At 37.2% G+C, this 21620-nt stretch overlaps 1 protein-coding gene across 1 annotated transcript; it reads left to right on the forward strand.

The window, feature by feature from the left end:
* The first annotated feature begins 20300 nt into the window (after window positions 1-20300).
* Window positions 20301-20886, forward strand: LOC107777272 (large ribosomal subunit protein eL22y-like). The gene has a single exon (XM_016597268.2). The coding sequence runs from the start codon at window positions 20380-20382 to the stop codon at window positions 20755-20757; it is 378 nt and encodes a 125-aa protein (XP_016452754.1). The 5' UTR covers window positions 20301-20379; the 3' UTR covers window positions 20758-20886.
* Window positions 20887-21620: the final 734 nt, after the last annotated feature.

The raw sequence follows: 21620 nt of genomic DNA on the forward strand, positions 1-21620 counted from the left end.
TATTATTATTTTGTTAATTCCCTTGCCCCTTTGTTTGTGATTTTTGTTTGGGTGATGAAGAGTGATAAAGTACGAAGGGTGATGCCGTGCATTGTTTGATATTGTGAGGAAAGAGTGTAAAGCACGAAGGGTGATGTCGTGCACTGCTTGATATTGTGAGGAAAGAGTGTAAAGCACGAAGAGTGATGTCGTGTCGTACGATGTACCATTCCGTACTGATATTCATTGATTATACTATGAGGAAAGAGAGTAAAAGCACAAAGGGTGATGCCGTGTACATGATTATTGATACGATTGATTTGGTGAGGACGAAAGTAAAGCACGAAGGGTGATGCCGTACAAGTTTGTGATTTCTGATTCTTATTGATATTTTGGCCTTGTTGTTTCTTTTTTTATCTGAGATTACTTATTTGAAACTGTTATCTCCCCACAGCATGTTCCCCTTCCTTTATTAATTGATTACTTCCTGTATTTCTTTTCCGTTGTATATATATATATTCGAACTGCATTTCCGTTGTATATATATATTCGAACTACACAGGTTTACTTGGTTGTCTGGTTCTAGCCTCGTCACTACTTCGCCGAGGTTAGGCTAGGCACTTACCAGCACATGGGGTCAGTTGTGCTAATACTACACTTTGTGCTATTTTGCACAGATCCAGGTTTTGGACAGCAGCAGCAGTAGCATGGGAGCAGGCCTTCAGTCCAGCGAGACACCGAGGTAGCCTTGCAGGCGTCCGCAGGCCCGGCATCTCCCCTATCTTTTACTTTAGACTGTTATCTCATTGTATTCGAGACAAACAGATATATTTCTTTCAGAAAGTGTATTTAGTATTCTTAGATGTTCGTGAGTATTGTGACACGAGTCTTGGGTAGAGGCTTATGTTGAATTCTTCCGCATTTCTATTCAGCTTTTCGTTAATTTAAAACTTCCGCTTATTTAGTTAAATCAGTTGCTTTTATTTTAATGCTGATAATTATAAAAAAGGATTATGTTGTTAATGATAAAGTAAGTAATGTTTGGCTTGCTTATCTCCCAATAGTAGGCGCCATCACGACTCCCGAGGGTGGGAAATTCGGGTCGTGATAAGTACAACACGATATTTTTTATAAGATAAGCCATAGGTTTTTGTACCAAGTAACTACCTCATAACTCTTGTTATGGCATGTGCCAATGTTCATTATCTGGCTTGCTTGTAAACCTGCTAATTACTCCTACTACGTATGCAATATCTGGCCAAGTGCAATCAGTCACATATCTCAAGCTTCCAATTAAGCTAGCATATTCCTTTTGATTTATTACATCATTGTCTCTTTATACAAAAATAAGTGAACACTTGAATCAAAAGGGGTTACAACATGCTTGCAATCAATAAAATTATACTTTTTTCAAAATTTTCTCAACATAATGTGATTGGTCAAGGAAACTTGCATCACATCTTTTAAAAATTCTTTATTTCAAGAATAAAATTTGCCTTACCTAAATTTTCATGTCAAAATGGCTACTAGGCATACTTTTAGCTTCTCCAATGACATTTATGTTAGTACCAAAAATAAATAAGTCATCAATATAGAGACAAATAATAACATGTAAATTATTTCAAGACTTTAAGATAGATGCTCCTACATAGAGACAAATAATAACATGTGAATTATTCCAAGACTTTAAGATAGATGCTCTTATCACACTTCTTGGTTTAATCAACTTTCGCTCATGCATGAATACTCAAATTATCATAGAGACAAATAATAACATGTGAATTATTCCAAGACTTTAAGATAGATGCTCTTATCACACTTCTTGGTTTAATCAACTTTCGCTCATGCATGAATACTCAAATTATTTATGCAATAATTTTTTTCTTTTACTCCCACTATTTTTAGCATTATAAAAATTTATTTTTCATGAAAAAATATATCACATATTCATGAAAAATATAAGGTAAAAAGTTTATACCTTTCCCCCGCTTGAGTTAAGCAAGTAGAAAAATATTTTCTATCTTTTAAAGAGAGTGAACTTCTACCTTGATATCCGCTATTCTTCAACTGCATAAGAAATTGAATTCTCCTTAAAATTGTTGGTGAAATTACAAGTAATTACAGTTGAAAAATAAGATAAAGAAAAATAAATAATATTCTTCAGGCTGAGGCGCAGATATCTCATTCTTTTTAAGGAGATTCAAGCCCACTGAGGTAACATCTTTACCAATCCAACAATAATACTCTCGACTTGTCCCCACCAGGATATAGTTCGACAATGTCGTATGACTCGAACAAATTTTGGACAAGTTGTTGAGTCCAAAGCTCCACCAAAATAAACACCTTCTTTCAACAAAAATAATATTCTCTTTTGTAGAGAATAAGTTGGAGACTTAGATTTTTCCCTTCTCTTAACTCTTTTTTTCACTACACCAAGTTCACTTTTTTCATACACACTACCATACTTTCACACGCCAAATACAAGGAAGAAACACCACTATTTATATGTGTAGAATGTCTTCCATAAAATAAATAATAAGGTAGTGGGATAATAAATTTGTAGAACATGGTTGGTGGCTACAAAATTTAATCTTTAGTAGGTAATTAGTGGTAGATCATGGCCTTAGTGGTTTCATGAATTACACCAAAGTAATGACCATTTTCTTGCCAATTTATAACCACTATCTCACAAGAAATAATGCACTTTAATATTATAATTTTAATATTAAATGCACTAACACCAACATCCTTCTTAACATTGCTCTCGACCTAATACTGATGTTAATCCTACTACGAACAATGCATGTCGTGTGCAACAGAAAACTAATCTTTTATAAGCATGTAACCCACTTATTCTACAAACAATCTTTTTGACCTAACATATTTGTATTTGATCTTTTTCTTAGAATTTTTAGTTGGCGCCGAATGGGTTAAAGGGTGAATAGTGGTCCAATATATGGGTGGCAGCAGCCCTTGTGTTTTATATTAGTAACGTAACAACCAATTGAATGGATATAAGAAACATATCTCTGTTAAATTTTTTAATATATAAGAAACAAAACAAAAGTACAGGATACATGAAAAGTACGGTTCACATATAGGTTTAGCTCCTCCGAATAAATTCTATCGAATATGAGCCTACACCATTTTTTAAAAAGTGGATATGGGAGTTGACTTTGATTTTCATTTTAATTGTTGGCTTTTTTGTGAATCATTAAATCAAGGATCATAAATTATAAGAAAATGGAGATCATCATATTGACGAGCCTTAATGCGCTCAATCAAAAACGACTGCATAACAATACAAGCAAGAACTTTACAAGGGAAGTAAATTTTAAGGGAAGTAATGAGAAATATTTTATGCACGTTTGTGAAGTACCTTAGGGTTAACACTATTTTCACCCTAATGTCAGATCTGTGACCAAATTAAGTTTTCTAGCTCTAGCTTGAAATTATCGTTGTTGATGATAATGATATATGAATCAATATTGCAAAGAAAGAAAGAACAATGAAAAACATCAATATTCAAATGCTTCTTTTAAGCTAACTAGTATCAAAAGTAGCGCGATGCGCGAACAGAGAATATTAATCATGTTACATTGTGATCTGACTTAATTTGAGCATAGATCAAAGAAAACCATCAATATTCAGATGCTTCTTTTTAAGGTTAATATGCTATGGGACAAATTATGAAGGGCGCTATAGGCATCAAGTAGTTTGCAATTCCATTTTTCCACCACTTAGGGTCCATTTTACAGTTTTTTTTTCCCTCAAAAGATAATATTATATATTTTATATGTGTTTATAAGTTGATACACGATTATTGGACTAATAAATTTTGCATCAGCTTTCAGCTGTTCAGCTCTATGGTGTTTTACTAATTAATCCTTGTAATATCAGTACGGCAATTTCTATATAATTATATCTTGCATAATTTCATTCAAGAGTTATTTTTTATACACAGCTAGCTCTAGTGTAGTTATCTCTTCAATAATGTATGTAAATTATCGGATAAATTTAGGGCACGATATGCTGTATATCTCTGACTCTATCTTTTCGATAGTTTACTTAAATTGTTGGATAAATTTAGATCCCATGAATCAAATACATCTTCTCGAGCTACTAGCATTATAAGATAAGGATGTTCCCATATGTCTTATCTATTTACCAAATTATGGATTAAGGGATTGACTTATCAAGTGATAATTGAAGAAAGACGTTCTCTTCCTCATTTTTGTTTCCCCTTTTCTATGATTGGATATGAAATATGGGATTAGCCAAGGACTGCATGCCTCAAGAAGCTATAATGGATCCTGCTTAATTTATTGAAATCTACGTGAAGTCGTGAAGAATTTCCAGCTCTTAATTACTACTCTTTACTGAACCTCCCACCTCTTCTTCATCATTTCCATGCCACTTTCTGATAGCCTGTGCCAACAGAATGTCTAATTGGCTCATGATTATGGAAAACTTGTCCAGAAAAATAAAAGAAATTGCAATAAAAATACAGTTTAGATAAGCTGATAGTTTCATTCCACATGAGAAGCAAACAACTTGAATTTTTCTATTACAATATCCAAAGGTGATCAAGCCAATGGTCAGAGGTATATGTTCCAATCGTAGAATTGCAAGTTGCCTTACATACGTTTTGAAGATAGAAGAAGACGCAAAAGTTTATTCGTACATGGTGTTTATATTAAAGTAAGCAATTTAATATTAAGAAAATAATTCATATATTCCTGGTTAAACGATAAATATTCATATGCAAGATACATGTCATGTGTATTCATTTGTTTGATGTAAATACTTGGTATGAATAAGTATTTTTTGAAGAAGACGCGGAATAAAAGGTTGGACCATTTTGCTTTTATATATTCAAACTTATATAAAAGATGTGACTCCTAAGTTGAGAATGCAAGCTACATGATATAGATGAAGCGATTAGCAATGTCGAGACGATGATCAATATATAACCTGGAAAATTAATAAGATGTGGCTCCTAAATCGAGATTGCAAGCCACAGGATATAGATGAAGTAATTTGTAATTTGGAGATGATGAGCTATGCATATAACCTGGTCAACTAATTAACTAAAAGGTTTAGTGTTGGTTTATAATTAGTAATTCCTTGAGGCTTGAACTATCTTGATTATTCAGAGTCATCACAATCACCCAAAATAATTCATATTATAGGTTGTGATGTTTTAGATAACATTCATGTATTATATTCATATTCTCAATAAGTAAATTACTGAAGTCGACTATCTTTGTTCCAACGTAATACTGTTACTACACACACTCCAATAAATTTACTACTGGAGTCTCCCGCACAATATCGGCTAGGCAAGTTTTTTTTTTTTCATACTTTGATACGCTCAAATGGAATATAATCTCAAATATGAAGTGTTAAAATGTTAATTACTGGAAAATTATCTGACAAAAAAAGATCATACTTTGCAAAACTCATAAATGATGCAGTGCTAATTGAGATAATATTGAGTGATTATCATATCTGTCTCTATCCAGAATTTGATTAAGAAACAAAACAAAACAACAAGAAGAAAAGTACGGTACGTGTACCATGTACGGTATACGAAAGTGGGGGGACTATCTGTATTGGGAAAAAACTGAATTTACATTGAAGGTGACGTGGCATGACACGAGGACTGGTCAAATGGTCAAAACATGATGATCAGTTAAGAGGCACGAGTGACAACAGATACGGGGAAAGGAAAGCTAAATAGGCACGAGAGGCAATTCGAATAATACAAGCTTCGTACCTATTTAGGTCATTTAAAGCCAAGAGATCAGAAGGCATTGAAGACATGGATATGATGACGAAAAGGAGTCCAAATTCAATATTAAATACCCAATACGTTAGAGAATTGGTATTAAATAGGAATGATTGTGTAACGTCTTATTTTATGTCATTTATTGCTCATAATTGTCTCATTAAGACTAAGGTATTACTCCTTTACTTAGAATCAACTATAAAAGGAGGAGGTCTCGTCATTTGTAAGGACAGAGGATATCATCAACATTACATTGGAATACAAACCTATTTACTGCTTATTTGTCATTCTCAAAAAGTCTATTATTTCTTTTTCTTCTCCTGATTATCAGTAGCCCGAATTTCTATTTGTCTTTAGTTTTGACCAAAGAATCATATTTTTGGTTAAACAAATTGGTTCCGTTACCGGGAAACTGATAATCTTTTCTTTGAAGCTACGTTTTATTCGTCTTTATCAACATGTCAAACAACAACAACAACAACAATAACAGTGATAACACATTGGGAAACCATGAAAATCAAATCCATCAAAATCAAGGAGACCTACCGAACATTGATGTGGTTCCCTCCCCTCCAGATTCACCACGTCAATCTCGTGAAGGCACTCCTGCTCCTGAATCTCGTGCTGATCAACAAGAACAATCTGAACATTTTGAAGGAGGTGCAAATGAAGCTTTACAAAAGCTAATTGATGCACAGGTCGGCAAAGCTCTTCAGGCTCTAGTTAGTCGTTTGCCTGCTGCACCACCCACACCAACTCCTAATAATAATACATTGGAGAATCCTCGTTCTGGTCTTGTTAATTCTGGAAATGGAGGAACCACCAGTGAACCATAGGAAGGGGGACCAGGTAATTCAAATAATTCCTATTTGCAAAATTTAGTACTAACCTTGCAGAAATAGATTAAGGAACAAAATGAGCGTATTGAGCAAATCCCTGGAGTTCCGCCTGTAATAAAAGGAGTAGACATGGACAAATACTCACAACAACCTTGGAAGCCAAGTGCTGCTCCCCTTCCAATTTCGAAAAAGTTCAAAATGCCTGACATCCCGAAATATGATGGTACTACAGACCCACGTGACCACGTGACTGCATTTACAACAGGCGTGAAAGGCAACGACTTGACCAAACAAGAAATTGAATCAGTACTGGTCAAGAAATTTGGAGAAACACTCACCAAGGGTGCATTAACCTGGTATTCTCTTTTATCTGAAAATTCTATAAATTCTTTTGCTGAGCTTGCAGATTCTTTTATTAAAGCACACTCGGGAGCTCAAAAGGTTGAGAAAAGAATGGAAGATATTTTCAAAATCAAACAAGGGGATTCAGAGTTGCTCAGAGACTTTGTTGATAGATTCCAGTGTGAAAGAATGACTCTACCCCGTGTACCTGACAACTGGGCTGCAATAGCTTTTGCAAGTAATTTAAATGACAAAAGTTCTGAAGCCACGAGAAGACTCAAAGAAAGCCTTCGAGAATTCCCTGCAACCACGTGGAATGATGTTTACAATAGGTACAGTACGATGCTGCGAATTGAAGAAGATACCGTACCTAAGTTTCATCATGAAGAAAGGGGCAGTTCCAGAAGATCAGAAACCGAAAAAAGATCAGGTAAAAATAGGTACGATCCATATATGGGACCTACAGCAAAAGACTCACGGTCAAAACAAGATAGCCAGCAATATGATCAAAAATCGAGGAACAGGGAATCTGGTTCTTCATCAAGATTTAGAAATGATCGGAACAGACAAGAGTCACGAGATGATGACAGAAGTTTAAAGGCAAGGTTCGGCGGATACAACTTTAATGTCACTACTTCCGAGCTCGTGAGAAGCATGGGAGATAAGGTACGACGGCCAAAAGAGATGCGGTCAAATCCAAATAGACGCAATCCAGATCATTGGTGCGAATTCCACAATGATCACGGGCACAAAACTTCAGAATGTAGATTCTTGCAGAGTGAAGTGGATTATCTATTGAAGCAAGGGTACCTCACTGAGCTATTTAGTGAAAAAGGTAAACAAGCCTATATGAAAAATAGGCAAGAGCCACCAAAGCCTTCTTCACCCAAGAGAACAGTGAATGTGATAAGTGGGGGAGAAGATATTCACGGCATAACCTAAATAGCTTCCAGCAAGGTTTCTAAAGTAACAATTACACACGGAAAACGGGTACGGCAGGTTTTAGAAAATGAAAGTATTTCATTCGATGATGCAGATACCGAAGGAGTGATAACCCCACATAATGACGCACTGGTAATATCTTTACTTGTACATGATACTAATGTAAAACGAGTTTTGATTGATCCAGGAAGTTCCGTAAATATTATACTACTAAGGGTATTACGTGAAATGCAAGCTGAAGACAAAATGATACCCAAGGCGCATACCTTGTCAAGCTTCGACAATTCAAGTGTGGTAACAAAAGGAGAGGTAATTCTAACAACTTTTGCTGCAGGTGTTGTTAAGGAAACTAAATTTTAGGTAGTTGATATGGAAATGGCCTACAATATGATCATGGGGAGGCCTTGGATCCATGATATGGATGTTGTTCCATCAACTCTACATCAAGTTATTAAATTTCCATCACCGTGGGTGATTTGTCAAATTCGAGGGGATCAGCAAACAGCCAGGAGTATCAACGATGTAACAGATACGAGTACTGTAAACAAAGAAAAATAGCAATTACAGGAAACAGTTGAACGTGTTATCAATCAAACCTCAACTGAGCGAGAGAAAACAGATTTAGACTCGAGACCTGATACAATTCAAGAACCTAAGGAGAATGAAAATATCAAAACAACCATCGAAGAACTCGAAGCTGTGATATTATTTGAGCAGTGGCCTGAACGGAAAGTTTATGTTGGAGCTAATTTAAACTCAAACATGTGAGGTATGTTAATTGAATTTCTAAAATCTAACGTGGATTGTTTTGCTTGGTCCCATGCTAACATGACAGGGATACCACCGGATGTGATGACTCACAAATTAAACGAAGACCCATCCTTTACACCAATAAAGCAAAAGAAAAGAAAGCAAGGAGCTTTCAAAAATCAGGTGATCCAAGATGAGGTCCAAAAGCTATTAAAAATTGGGTCAATACGCGAGGTAAAGTATCCTAATTGGTTAGCAAACACAGTTGTTGTACCTAAGAAAAACGGTAAGTGGCGGGTTTGCGTGGATTACAGATCTTAACAAAGCCTGCCCAAAAGATTCTTTCCCTTTACCGCATATAGATCAGTTAATTGATCCAATTGCAGGACATGAACTTTTGAGTTTTTTATATGCATATTCGAGGTACAACCAAATTAAAATGGACCCCAGTGACGAAGAAAAAACTTCTTTCATCACAGACAGGGGGACTTACTATTATAAAGTAATGCCCTTTGGTCTCAAAAATGCTGGAGCAACCTATCAAAGGTTGGTCACCAAAATGTTCCAAGAACAATTAGGAAAAACCATGGAGGTATATATAGACGATATGCTCGTCAAAATCCAGCATTCTCATGATCATATTTCTCATTCATCTGTTACATTTGAAATTTTACGAAAATATAATATGAAACTCAATCCAGAAAAATGTGCATTTGGGGTTGCCTCAGGCAAATTTTTGGGCTTTCTCGTTTCTAACCGTGGTATTGAGGTAAATCCTTCTCAGATCAAAGCAATAGAGGAGATCCCTGATATCCTTACAAGTAAAGAAGAAGTCCAAAGGCTAACGGGAAGAATTGCAGCCTTGGGGAGATTTATTCCCAAATCTTCAGAAAAATGCTTTAAATTTTTCTCCGCATTCAAAAAGCAAGATCATTTTGAATGGAACAAAGATTGCCAACAAGCCCTTAGAAATTTAAAAGCTTACTTGTCAAATCCACCATTATTGGCAAAACCAAAAGAAGGAGAAAAGCTACTCATCTATTTGGCCGTGTCAGAAGTTGCGGTAAGTGCTGTTTTAGTCCGTGAGGACCAAGGTAAACAATCTCCTATCTATTATGTAAGCAAGTCTTTATTAGATGCTGAAACATGATATCCACAACTAGAAAAATTAGCATTAGCTTTGATCATGGCATCTAGAAAATTAAGACCTTATTTTCAATGTCATCCCATTGTTGTAGTTACTGCTTTTCCATTACGAAACATTTTGCATAAACATGAATTGTCAGGGAGGTTAGCAAAATGGGCTATAGAATTAAGTGAATACGAAATCATTTATCAACCTAGGACTGCTATAAAATCTCAAGTATTAGCCGATTTCGTAGCTGATTTTAGCCAGGGGATGCATTTAGAAGCAGAAAAAGAATTACGAGTTTTTAATGGTGCAAACCCTGGGACTTGGATTTTATTCACTGATGGTTCATCTAATGTAAAAGGAGCAGGTTTGGGTATAGTTCTCATACCACCTATGGGTGAAACTATTAGGCAAGCTATAAAATGTCATTCTATAACTAACAATGAAGCAGAGTACGAGGCTGTAATTGCAGGTTTAGAATTAGCAAGAGAACTCAGCATAACACAAATTATAATCAAGAGTGATTCTCAACTCGTGGTCAATCAAATGTTGGGGACTTATACAGCCAGGGAAACTCGAATGCAAGAATATCTCGAAAAGGTACGGGAACTAATAAAGCAATTCCAAACTTGGAAGGTAATGCAGATCCCAAGAGATGAGAATGTGGAGGCAGATGCTTTAGCTAATCTCGCATCTGCAGCTGACGTAGCAAATGACGCAAATGCTTCAGTGATACATTTATTTCATTCCGTTCTCGAACCTGATAAGAATGAGGTAAATTTTAATCATTTAACATGGGATTGGAGAAACGAAATTATTGTTTTTTTACAGCACGGAACCGTGCCTAATGACAAAGGGAAGGCTCACGCGCTTCGCAAAAAAGCCGCTCGATATTGTTTATATCAAGGAAATCTTTATCGAAAGATGTTCGGTGGACCACTAGCAAGGTGTCTCGGACCCTCTCAAACAGAATATGTGATGAAGGAAGTGCAAGAAGAACATTGTAGAAATCACGCAGGGGGAAGGTCACTGGTAAGAACATTGATTCGAGCAAGATATTATTGGCCTAAGATGGAAGAAGAGACAAACAGTTTCGTGTCCAAATGTGATAAATGTCAAAGATACGGCAATAATATGCACAGACCAGCTGAGTTACTACACCCTGTTATAGCCCCGTGGCCCTTTATGAAATGGGGAATGGATATCGTAGGTCCACTACCACAAGCAAAGGGTCAGGTAAAGTTTCTACTTGTACTCACAGATTATTTCACTAAATGGGTAGAAGCAGGAGCATTTAAATAGGTACGAGAGAAGGAAGTTAAAGACTTCATATGGCGAAATATAATATGTCACGACCCAAACTGGAGGGCCATGACTAGCACCCGACCATACTTGCCGAGCACCAACGTACATTTTATCTAACCTTCTTTATTATCTTTTACGGCTGACGAGATCAATATAAATGGTAGACATGGATCATGGACAACCAACAATAAAAACTGATGGCATGAACATATATAATATGGGATGACCAGACAATCAAGAAACTATATATAAGGTATGAGCTACCACGCTACCATGAAAGACTATACAACATAAACCAGCCGACAAGGCATACCAAACTATACATGAGTCGACACTTGTCTATGAGCCTCTAAATGAACATAAGTGCTGCAACATAGCCGGAACAGGGCCCCAACATACCCATAATGTCTATAACAAAAATGCATACCAAGACCAAGGCAAGTCCGGAGAAGGGATCTCGCCAATCACCGCTGAACTGGACAGCCTACTGTGGTGGGGGAGCTGTACCTGCCTGTCTATTAGGACCTGCAGCACAACATGCAGCGTCCACAAATAAAAGGACGTCAGTACGAATAAAGTACTGAGTATGTAAGGCAGGGAACCATAAATACGATCAGTAATGTAAACAAGGATAGAGAATATACAACCTGTAACATCTTAGTACCTCTGAGGGCTACTGACATGAAATGCATGATACATATGTATAAATACATAAACCTTTAAAACATTCGCCTCTGTGGGCATCATCATCATCATATCGTACCCGACCATAATAGGCTCGGTAAAAAACGAACCCGGCCATCATAAAGCTCGGTAGAATCGTACCCGGCCACGTGGAGCTCGGTAAAACCCAACTGATCAGTGGTTGCACAATAGGTGTCATACCCGGCCGACTATAGTGCGGCTCGGTAGAGTAAAATAGATACATATATATAATGCATGCTCGACTCATGGAATCACGTTCTAAACCTTTCGGAGTGACATTGGTCGGTATCCTCTGTACACGTTATTAGGACTAACTCTTCACTATGAACCTTATAAGAATCAGGAAGTACCAACAACATTGATAACATAATAATAAGAGAAGCAACATTAACATCAATCGTTCCATAAGAGGGAAAACAATGTAAGTACTGCTAGCTTCTAAGAGTAGAGTATCTTGGAAGCTCGTTCATTACATTATGTACAATCGGAGTCGTGCAAAAGAAGGAAAGGGATAGCCTCACATACCTTGTATATACTTCCCCAATCTCAAGCTATGCAATTGTCACAACTCCTTAGTCTACAATAAGAGAAACGATACTATCGTTATCATTTAAGCGTCATAACTATTATGTATCGACCACAACCTATTTTACGATGAAACGAACAACACCTACCCTATATATATGACTTCACACCATTCAAAACAATCACCAAACAGCCCAAACAACATCAATAATAAACATATTGAGCTTCCCAAAATAGTCCACGCACAGCCTAATCACTTCATACATACGACGACCACCGTAGTCGTGTCAAACGACCCGGAAATGTTACGAATAACCATCAGCCCACAACCCTACATATATATGGTATTTATCCACACCCTTACTCCTCCAAAACTCCACAAGATAGTAGAAAAATACGCAGCCCAACAGCAACGCAAAACAGTCCACAAAACAATAACATTACTACCAAGCCTTTCGATATATATTTCACAAGTTCTAGCTTCAATGGCTTAGCCGCAACTTGGATAATCTTAAATACATATAGAGTAAGAGGTTCATTACCTTTATACAGAAAGAACAACTCCAATTTGACCTTAAATTTTCCTGAAATATCCCTCTAATGCTGCCACAACAATAAGAAAGCGAAACTAGCGATCAATTAGTGTTTTTCGGCACTAGAATCACTTTAGAAGGCTTGAAATCACCTAGGATTGATATTAAGAACATGAGAGAGTATTTACAGAACATAAACCCTTTAAAACAACCTCCCACATGAGCTGGAACAACACAAAAATGAGCAACAACAAGAAGAACAAGAGACTTACTAGCGCCACGGAATTCCCGACATTTGATTTGTGTTGTTTGCCCTTTTTTTGGGTCTTGAATCTTGAGAGAACCTTGAGAGGATGTTCCTAGGGTTCTAAGGTCTGAAAATAGTGAAAATAAATGACTTAAAACGGGTTGGAGGCATCCTATATAGGTCCAAATATCTTAAACCGCCTTAGTGGACCCCATAGAGAGGTGCTTGGCATAGTCTAGCAAAAATGCAAATATCTCTCTACTCCGAGATCGTATCGATGAACGGTTTAATGCGTTAGAAACTAGACTCATTGATCTTTAATTTGATGGGTAGATCATCCCGTAATTCCTTGTAAATTAGGAGAAAATCTTAGAAACATTTGACCTAATGTTTAAGTAAAATTATGAACCTAAGTTGCGACAACTTTTGTCGACTTTTGTTTCATAACTCGTTTGACTTCAAGACTTATGATACGGATATTATATGATTAAAATACCTTAATACATGACCTCTTGAGTGTATTAAGCACAACTAGATTTACCTGAAAATATGAGTTACAACATCCTTGATTCGTTTAACTTCTAATACTTGTTAATCACCCTTATACACTCTTGTATCACTTAAGACCAATATGATTAACTTCTTATCATCTCAAAGATAATTCCTTCTTGGATTTATGTTAACTAATATATGGCATGAACTAACACATGTAGATATGGGTTGTAACATAATATGCCACTTTGGAGCACCAAAGGAGATCGTGTGTGACAATGGACCACAATTCATAGGAGCTCAAATCACAAAATTTCTTCAAAGTTGGCAGATTAAAAGGATAACATCTACGCCATACCATCCAGTGGGTAATGGACAAGTGGAATCCACAAACAAAGTCATTATCAACAACTTGAAGAAGAGGTTACATGATTCAAAAGGTAATTGGCCTGAGATATTACCTGGAGTACTATGGGCTTATCATACAACGACAAAAACAAGCACTGGAGAAATACCATTTTCAATGGTTTATGGTGTGGAAGCCTTAATTCCAGTTGAAATAGGTGAACCAAGCACACGGTACGTTCAGGCAACGGAGGAATCTAATGATGAAGAGATGCAGGTCAACCTTGATTTACTTGAAGGAAGAAGAGAAGCTGCATTGATAAGAATGACAGCACAAAAGCAAGTAATTGAACGATATTACAATAGGAAAGCACGCCTCAGATTTTTCAAAATTGGGGACTTCGTGCTTAAAAAGGTGTTCCAATCTTCAAAGGCTGCTAATTCAGGAAAGCTAAGTCCAACGTGGGAAGGACCATACAGAGTTCGTGACATTGCGGGAAAAGGAGCATACGAGTTGGAGACAATGGGCGGCAAAGTTTTACCCTCACATTGGAATGCCATCCATTTAAAGAGATATTACTTCTGAGAAAGTACCCACGGTCAGGTATCGCCATGTTAAAATTTTTCTTTTGAATTATTAAAGTTTTACTAACGATTTTAGATGCTAGGCAAAAACCCTAACTCGTGCCAAATGATGAGTCACGACCTGCAAGGCAAAATGGAGTATTCTAAAATTCCCAGCCCAGGGTTACAATTAATCTGATGGAAATACACACGAGTTAGGCAGTCTTCGTCTATAATCGCACCTCCGAGTCCCGTATATTTTTCTGTTTCAGGAAAAGGACCAAATTGAAAGAAATAAAAAAGTGCTCGAGGCTTCATACTTCACCTCTCAAACACTTGGGGGACTACATATTATACATAGATATATGTAGAAAAACAGATACGAATATCGAACAAAAGTCGGCCACAAAGAGACAAGTGTTGAGAAAAAGTTACGAAGTCTTCAGCATTCATCATCGTGTTCAACAAACACAAGACATTCATTATAATGTTTTTCCCATGAGAACAACAGAGTCATCTCTCAAACTCATAAACGAAGTCACCTCTCAAACCCTTCCTAATATATAAAGATAGGGTCATGACTATATACTGAAACAGGTTATGAAGAAAAACCTTGTTTATTTTATATTATGTAAAAATCTGTTACAAGAAAAATAGTTACGAGAAAGTTATAGATGTATTTTAATACATGTAATAGTCAAAAAAACTTGTTAAAGTTCATGAATAAAAACTTGTCAAAGTTGTTTCATACAAAACATGTGTATTCCTATTTCTTTCATCGTATTATAACACCATTATGAAGTTGAGACGTCTTCTTCATTAAGTGTCGATAAAATAAAAGGGTCCACTTTTATAAGCCTCATGTTGATAATCCATGAGAAGAATCATAAAGCATTTTTAAAGGATAAAAAAGCTAAGCTATTCTATAAGTCCTAGATAAATAGGCAAGAATAGAATATACAGAAGTACCGATAAAACTTCTTAATATAAAAGACTAAGTACAAACTTAGTCAGCAAAATATTTATTTTTTACAAATGCCCCATTATGATAACTGGGGACTTCATCAAAATATCCCTTAAAGTTTCCAAGGGATAACACCACCAATTAATAAAAAAAACAGTAAAGTTTGAAATACATTCAACTAGTCACTAAAGGGGTTGGAACATCAGAAGTTGCAATCTCATTTTCAGGGGCAGTCACAGGCACGGTAACAACTTCTGAGGGAGCAGCAATAGGAGCGGTTTCAACTGGTCCTGGAGTGTTAAAATCACCGAGGGAAGTAAGAGTCACGGGAGCTTCAGCTTCCATGGACTGTGTCATAGAAGTTTCACCCTCGGAAGCCGGAATTGCAACTCCAATTGCCGCAGTAGCCACTTCTTTATTTAAAAGCTCTTCTGCCCCAGGAGTTCCAAGTGCAGGAGAAGGAGTATCAACTGGTTGTTGGCTTTTTTCAGTAGTGTCTAAGACTTTGGCTAATTCAGATTGCAAATCAAAGTTTTCTTGAGTAGCTTCCATCAAAGCATCACGTCGAGATTTTAGAAAAGCCCAACTTACCTCTATGTTGAAGTTCTCCTCAAGAAGTCCATACTCCCTTTCCCACATAGCAAGATCTTTCTTTAATATCTGGTGTTCAGCTAAGTGGGAGTCAAGGGAAGCTTCAAGGGAGGCATGAGAACTCTTCAAAGAACGTATCTCGTCAGAGGAGATCCTTAAGTCAGCCTGAGCTTGAGTCAAGCTTTGCACTAACTCCCTTGCATATTCTTCTTTCTCCTCCACAAGTGCCTTAAGCTCTATTATTTCTTCACTAGCCTTTGATAATTGTTCTGAAAATGAGCACTCCAAAATCTCCTTATCTTTTTCAAATTGGCTTGAAGAAGCCTTGGCAATTGCTAGCTCAGAAGTCAGACCACGCTTTTGCTGCTCCAGGTGATTTCTACTTTCTTGCAACTCCTCTATGGTCCCCTGAGCATTCTCAAACTGCTCCTTCCAGTTTGCTGCCTCAAGCTGGGTTTCCTTGGCTATTCTCCTAGCCTCAGATATAGCCTTCGCAGACTCTCGATCCTTCTTCTCTAGAGTGGAGATTCTTCCCAGTAACTCAGTACCAATAAGATTAGCCTACAAGGGAAAGGCATCAAATGTGAGAATATAGAGAGATATAAAAAAAACTTGTAAGTTAAAAGAGAAGTACCTTCAAGGTAGAATGAACTATGTCATTCATCAGAGTCAAGCAACTGTGGCTCTCCATCTTCTTCTTCTCAATATCTCCGATTAGAGGCTCGAGCCAAACATCAGCTCCACCAGTCTTTCTCAAAAGGCTATGATTGGCAAGAACTTCAAGAGTAACACTTCTCATAGCCATGCCTCTGTTGCTAGAACCCGCCTCTGTATGCTGAACAGAGGGAGGGGGAACAATGGAAAGACGAGTAGTAGAAGAGGTAAAAACAATGGGAGCTGTGGGAGTCAAAGCAGGGACAGTAGGAGCAGATATGGGAACCAAAACAGGTAAGGAAACAGGAGTCGATAAAATAGGCAAAGAAATACTCGTGGTTGTCAAAGGAATAGAAGGAATAGAAGAAATGGGAATAGAAGAAGAGAGGGGAGTTCATCAAGAACTGGTCCAAACTCTCCACTCTCAAAACCACTAACAGAGAGACGTCAAATTGATTCATTAGAGCCTCTTGGAGTGGTATCCTAATCAGAAAGGATTTGAACAGGCTCGGAGATAGAGGCTCGAGCAGGAGTATCTTCAACTTCATCTCCATCAATGACGCGTCTCCTGGCTCTTGCCCTAGCTATCAAAGAGGTATTCTCTTCTTCCTCATTCTCAGAACTTTCTTCTACAACTTTTCTTTTTTGGTAGCGTGGCCCGAGTCTTTTCCAAATCAAGTGAAGCGGTTGAAGACGCTCGAATGGCAACGGCTACCTCAGCTGTCATACCCCTGATACCAAATCCTGATAAAAAGAGGGATAAAGAATTAAAATAAGAAAGAATTCAATATACGGCAAAGCATAAGGAAATACATACCATGGGTCTTCACTTTCCAACCATTCAAAAGAGAAATTGATTTCCAAGTTCTCGCCTCCATAGGCGCAATCTTCAAAATTGAATCTACCCAACCACGGAAGTTAGGAACGTGTTCCACATCTCCCATGGTTGCTACAAAAAGCCAAAAAGAGACGAGATTAGAAAAGAAATCAAATTTCTTAAAAAATAGATACGGTAAGAAAAAGAAAAACTTACGTGCAAAATTCCACTTCTTAGGGAAGGGAATGTTTGTTTCACCCAACAAATCCACCGTACGTACAGCAATGTAACGACAATACCACCCTCGATCCTTGTCATCTTCGGGGTTTACCAAAACCTTCTTGCTTCTTGCAGTCAAGGTAAAAACTCCATGGCGGAATAATTTGGGGCGGTATAGGTGAATAAGATGGGAAAAGGTAAAATTAACATTGGCTTTGGTAGATAAATACCTTAAGCAAGCCACAGCTCTCCAAACAAGAGGACCTACTTGTGCTAAGCAAATTTTGAAAAAGCGGCAAAATTCAAGTATAACTGGGTCAATGGCAGGATTAAATCCCAAAGTAAAGGGATAAGTATAAACGAAAGAGAATCCAATTCTGAAAGAAGAAATTCTCTAGTTTGGGGCAGGAATCATCATACGAAGATTATCTCTCCAATTACAATCTTTCCTAACAGTGGGAATCACAAGTTCAGTTATTAAAGAAGGATAGGTGTCAGCTTTTTCTAAATTTTTAACTTGTTCTTGGAGAGATCTTCTATCATTCCCAAAAGATAAATCATTGGGTACGATTTCTTCAACTAAAGGTTCCTGAGTAGGTTCAGAAAGTTCTTTACCTTTAGAAGAGGGGGTCTTTGAGATAGAACTCCTAATACTAGAAGAAGAAGAAGCAGAACCAGATGAACCACCACGAGTGGATCCTAGGCTCAAGCTCCTCTGCCTACCTCATCTGCCTCTCCTCTGTCTTACGGGGCATTGGGGAAGTGATCTAGAATTGGAACTTTTCTAGGGTTAAGGATTGGAGATGACATTGTTGAAGAAGGATGAACTAAAGGGGAGAAAAAGCAAAAGTGAATAATAAATTGCTTGTTGAAGATCTATGAAGAAGAAGACAAAAGAAAGAGGGTTAAAATATGTTTATAATGACAACCGTCAAACTTAGAAGTGTAATGATGGAAAGCCTATAATAAAGGCAACTATCACTTCGTGAATAGTGGGAATGAAGAAGCCTTGAATAAAGGGCGCAGAATTGCAGAACCAATCAGAAAGTGACACGTGTGTAGAGCATTAAATAAAAGGTGACACGTATGCAAAGCATTAATTAGAAGGGACAATTGAAGCGTCAGTACTGTCATAGTATTAATTACGGCAAAAATTTCCTTTTTATGAAGACCCACTTCCCAGATATTTAATTGATAAATGGAAAGTGGGGGGACTATCTGTATTGGGAAAAAACTGAATTTACATTGAAGGTGACGTGGCATGACACGAGGACTGGTCAAATGGTCAAAACATGATGATCAGTTAAGAGGTACGAGTGACAATAGATAAGGGAAAGGAAAGCTAAATAGGCACGAGAGGCAATTCGAATAATACAAGCTTCGTACCTATTTAGTTCATTTAAAGCCAAGAGATCAGAAGGCATTGAAGACATGGATATGATGACGAAAAGAAGTCCAAATTCAATATTAAATACCCAATACGTTAGAGAATTGGTATTAAATAGGAATGATTGTGTAACGTCTTATTTAATGTCATTTATTGCTCATAATTGTCTCATTAAGACTAAGGTATTACTCCTTTACTTAGAATCAACTATAAAAGGAGGAGGTCTCGTCATTTGTAAGGACAGAGGATATCATCAACATTACATTGGAATACAAACCTATTTACTGCTTATTTGTCATTCTCAAAAAGTCTATTATTTCTTTTTCGTCTCCTGATTATCAGTAGCCCGAATTTCTATTTGTCTTTAGCTTTGACAAAAGAATCATATTTTTGGTTAAACAGATATATAAGCCAATGAATTTTTTTAGTTTCTCTCTTTTATTCTTTTGTCTCATTAAAATAAGGCCTAATACATACGGAGACACCTAAAGTTGGCACAATCTTTCACTTAATAACTTAAACTAGGCCTCTTTCCAATTAGACGCGTTTCTTAGGCAATTCTCATACCAATTAGATACGTTTGCTGGCTTATTAATTAACCAAGCGCGTGTTCTGCAATCTTTGTCTACGTGGCAAAAGTAACCATTAAAAATCGTGCCACATCATTTTTTTGTCCACCTCACTGTCCACCTCAGCTATATAGTGTTATTTCTACTAAAATTCAGCTCCGGCAACATGGTTAGAGGCACTTCTCGAATCCGATACCGAAAACGAAGTGGTTCTTAACCCTTCTTCTCCCATTTTACACTCACCCAACAAACCACCACCCCACCCATCAACTACTCAGCAGCATCTTCCGGAGCTTGTTAAGCCGGAAACTAGGTTCACCGGCGATCCGGGTCTGTTTGAATCCACCGGTAGTAGTAATTTTCTCCGGCAGCAGAGTTCGCCGGTAGAGTTTCTTTCACATATTAACTCAGATGGTTACTTCTCAGGGGTAGCCATTGGAGGGGAGCAAAGAAGCTGTCGTAGGTGGCAATGGGTCAAACTCAAAGAGATAGATAGTGAGATAATAAAAGGAGGAAAAAGAATAGTTGGCGAACCCTTTATATTTAAGTGTGAAAACAAGAAAAATGAATAAAAGAAAAGTTTCATATGGAAAAATGAAAGGGAAAAAAAACTCTTCTCATAGTTCCTCCCAAATCTCCGCAGCTTCTCAGGTAGAGTTTGTGTTTTTTCTTTAATCGTAGGAGAAGATGAGTAGAGGAAGCAGCGGAGCCACCAAGGGTGGGAAGAAGAAGGGAGCAACCTTCGTGATTGATTTCTCAAAGCCTGTTAAGGATAAGATCATGGATATCGCTTCACTGGAGAAGTTTCTGCAGGAGCGCATCAAGGTCGGAGGAAAGGTTGGAGCTCTTGGTGATATCGTCACTGTCACCCGTGACAAAACAAAAATCACTGTCACCTCCGAGAGCACTTTCTCCAAGCGGTATCTGAAGTACCTGACCAAGAAGTATCTCAAGAAGAACAATGTCCGTGATTGGCTCAGAGTTATTTCTGCAAACAAGGATCGCAATGTCTATGAGCTGAGGTACTTCAACATTGCTGAGAATAAGGCTGAGGAGGAAGATTGAGGAGCTGGAATCTCAATTGAATCTTTAGTTTGTAGTTTCTTCTTATCTGATACTGTTGTCTGCGTGAGACATTATTTACAATTTTGTCGGTGAAATCAAATATTTGCATTTTTGCCCAATTAAATGGAGAAAAAGAGATTAGCCAAAAAAAAGGGAAAAAAACAAATGTACTATACGATAGTGGGGGAGCTGATATGGTGGGAAAATGAAGAAGATGATGGAACGCAGTTTGGGGTTGGGGGGGAGGGGGATGGAGGATTTAGTGAAAATAGGGTTTTTTGTGGTCAAATATATTTTTAATATTTAATTAATTGGAAAATGTCATGTTTATTTCATTCACGCGCTCAAGGAGACTAAGAAATACTTTCTTTGCCATGTCATAGTTTTGTGTTTAATTGGTACAGTTTGAAATGAATTCTTGTGTCTAATTGGAAAGAGGCCTAATTTAAGTGTCTAAGTGAAAGATTGTGCCAACTTTAGGTGTCTCCGTATGTATTACGCCTTAAAATAAACTAGTCATATGTATTATGATGTCATCTAGTGCAGGTATGGTTTTGCAATGACACGTTAATTTGGCGTATAAGACAATTTTAAGAAATATGTATCAGGTGCTTATGCAAAATTGAATAATTTAATCCTAAGATTGACAAATTAAAGTGAAAATGCATATCATATAAATATATTTGTATTGAGCAAAATTGACATACAAAAAAATACGTGTCCTACATTTTTTTGTTTAATTTAATGCAAAAATTGAATTATTTTTGCGCAATAATATGTTTATTGATGCATCCGTAGTCCAGGGTGCTTGCGAAGAATACGCGCCCACGCCATCTGTCTTCTAGGGCTGTTTGGGAGTTGAC

The sequence above is a fragment of the Nicotiana tabacum genome, chromosome 8 (assembly GCF_000715075.1).
Source record: "Nicotiana tabacum cultivar K326 chromosome 8, ASM71507v2, whole genome shotgun sequence".
Taxonomy (NCBI): domain Eukaryota; kingdom Viridiplantae; phylum Streptophyta; class Magnoliopsida; order Solanales; family Solanaceae; genus Nicotiana; species Nicotiana tabacum.